The 568-nt window shown below is 64.1% G+C and overlaps 1 protein-coding gene across 1 annotated transcript in view; it reads left to right on the forward strand.

Annotated features, from left to right (window-relative positions):
• The window catches only part of LOC104134756 (WD repeat-containing protein 6), an 18672-nt gene that overhangs the window by 16798 nt on the left and 1306 nt on the right, over positions 1-568 (forward strand). The window contains exons 12-13 of the mRNA XM_035903807.1: positions 227-345; positions 462-563. Coding sequence (XP_035759700.1) covers positions 227-345; positions 462-563 — 221 coding nt within the window. The remainder of the gene's footprint in view (positions 1-226; positions 346-461; positions 564-568) is intronic.

Below are 568 nucleotides of genomic sequence, written 5' to 3' on the forward strand. Positions count from 1 at the left end.
TCCTGCACACGTGGGCAGGAGGGGAGAGGTGAGCCCCAAACGCTGTGCTGCGACCACTGGGGCTCTGGGGAGAAGCATTTGTCCCCGCAGGGATGGAGACAGCAGCTCAGCAGGTGGAGGGAAAGGAGAGATCAGTCTGCAGGGGCTGCTATGCCGCAGGTGGGGACCCTCGGGGCTGCCTGTCGCAGGGCTGCAGCCAGAGGCTCCCCCAATACCTCCCTTCTAGGAGGCACCTCCTGTGCAGTGCAGCCACCGACGGCAGCATCGCCTTCTGGGACATCACCAGCCCCATCGCAGATGCGATGGATGCCCTGCACCGAGCAGAGGGAGAGATGCAGCCCTTGGGTGGGTGCAGCTGCCAGGGGCTCTGCTTTGCCTCCCAAGGGAGGCCACGCTGGTGCCTCCTGGGCTCCTTCCAGCCAAGGTGAGTGTCGCTTTTCTGACTGAGCCTGTTTTGCCAGCTCTGGGCACCCCGCTACTCACCGTCATGGCCCACAGCTGTGGTGTGAACAGTCTCCACGTCCGTGAGATGCTGGATGGACAGTACCTGGTGGCCAGCGGCAGCGAT

Source organism: Egretta garzetta, unplaced genomic scaffold, assembly GCF_000687185.1.
Source record: "Egretta garzetta isolate BGI_Z169 unplaced genomic scaffold, ASM68718v1 scaffold91, whole genome shotgun sequence".
Lineage (NCBI taxonomy): Eukaryota > Metazoa > Chordata > Aves > Pelecaniformes > Ardeidae > Egretta > Egretta garzetta.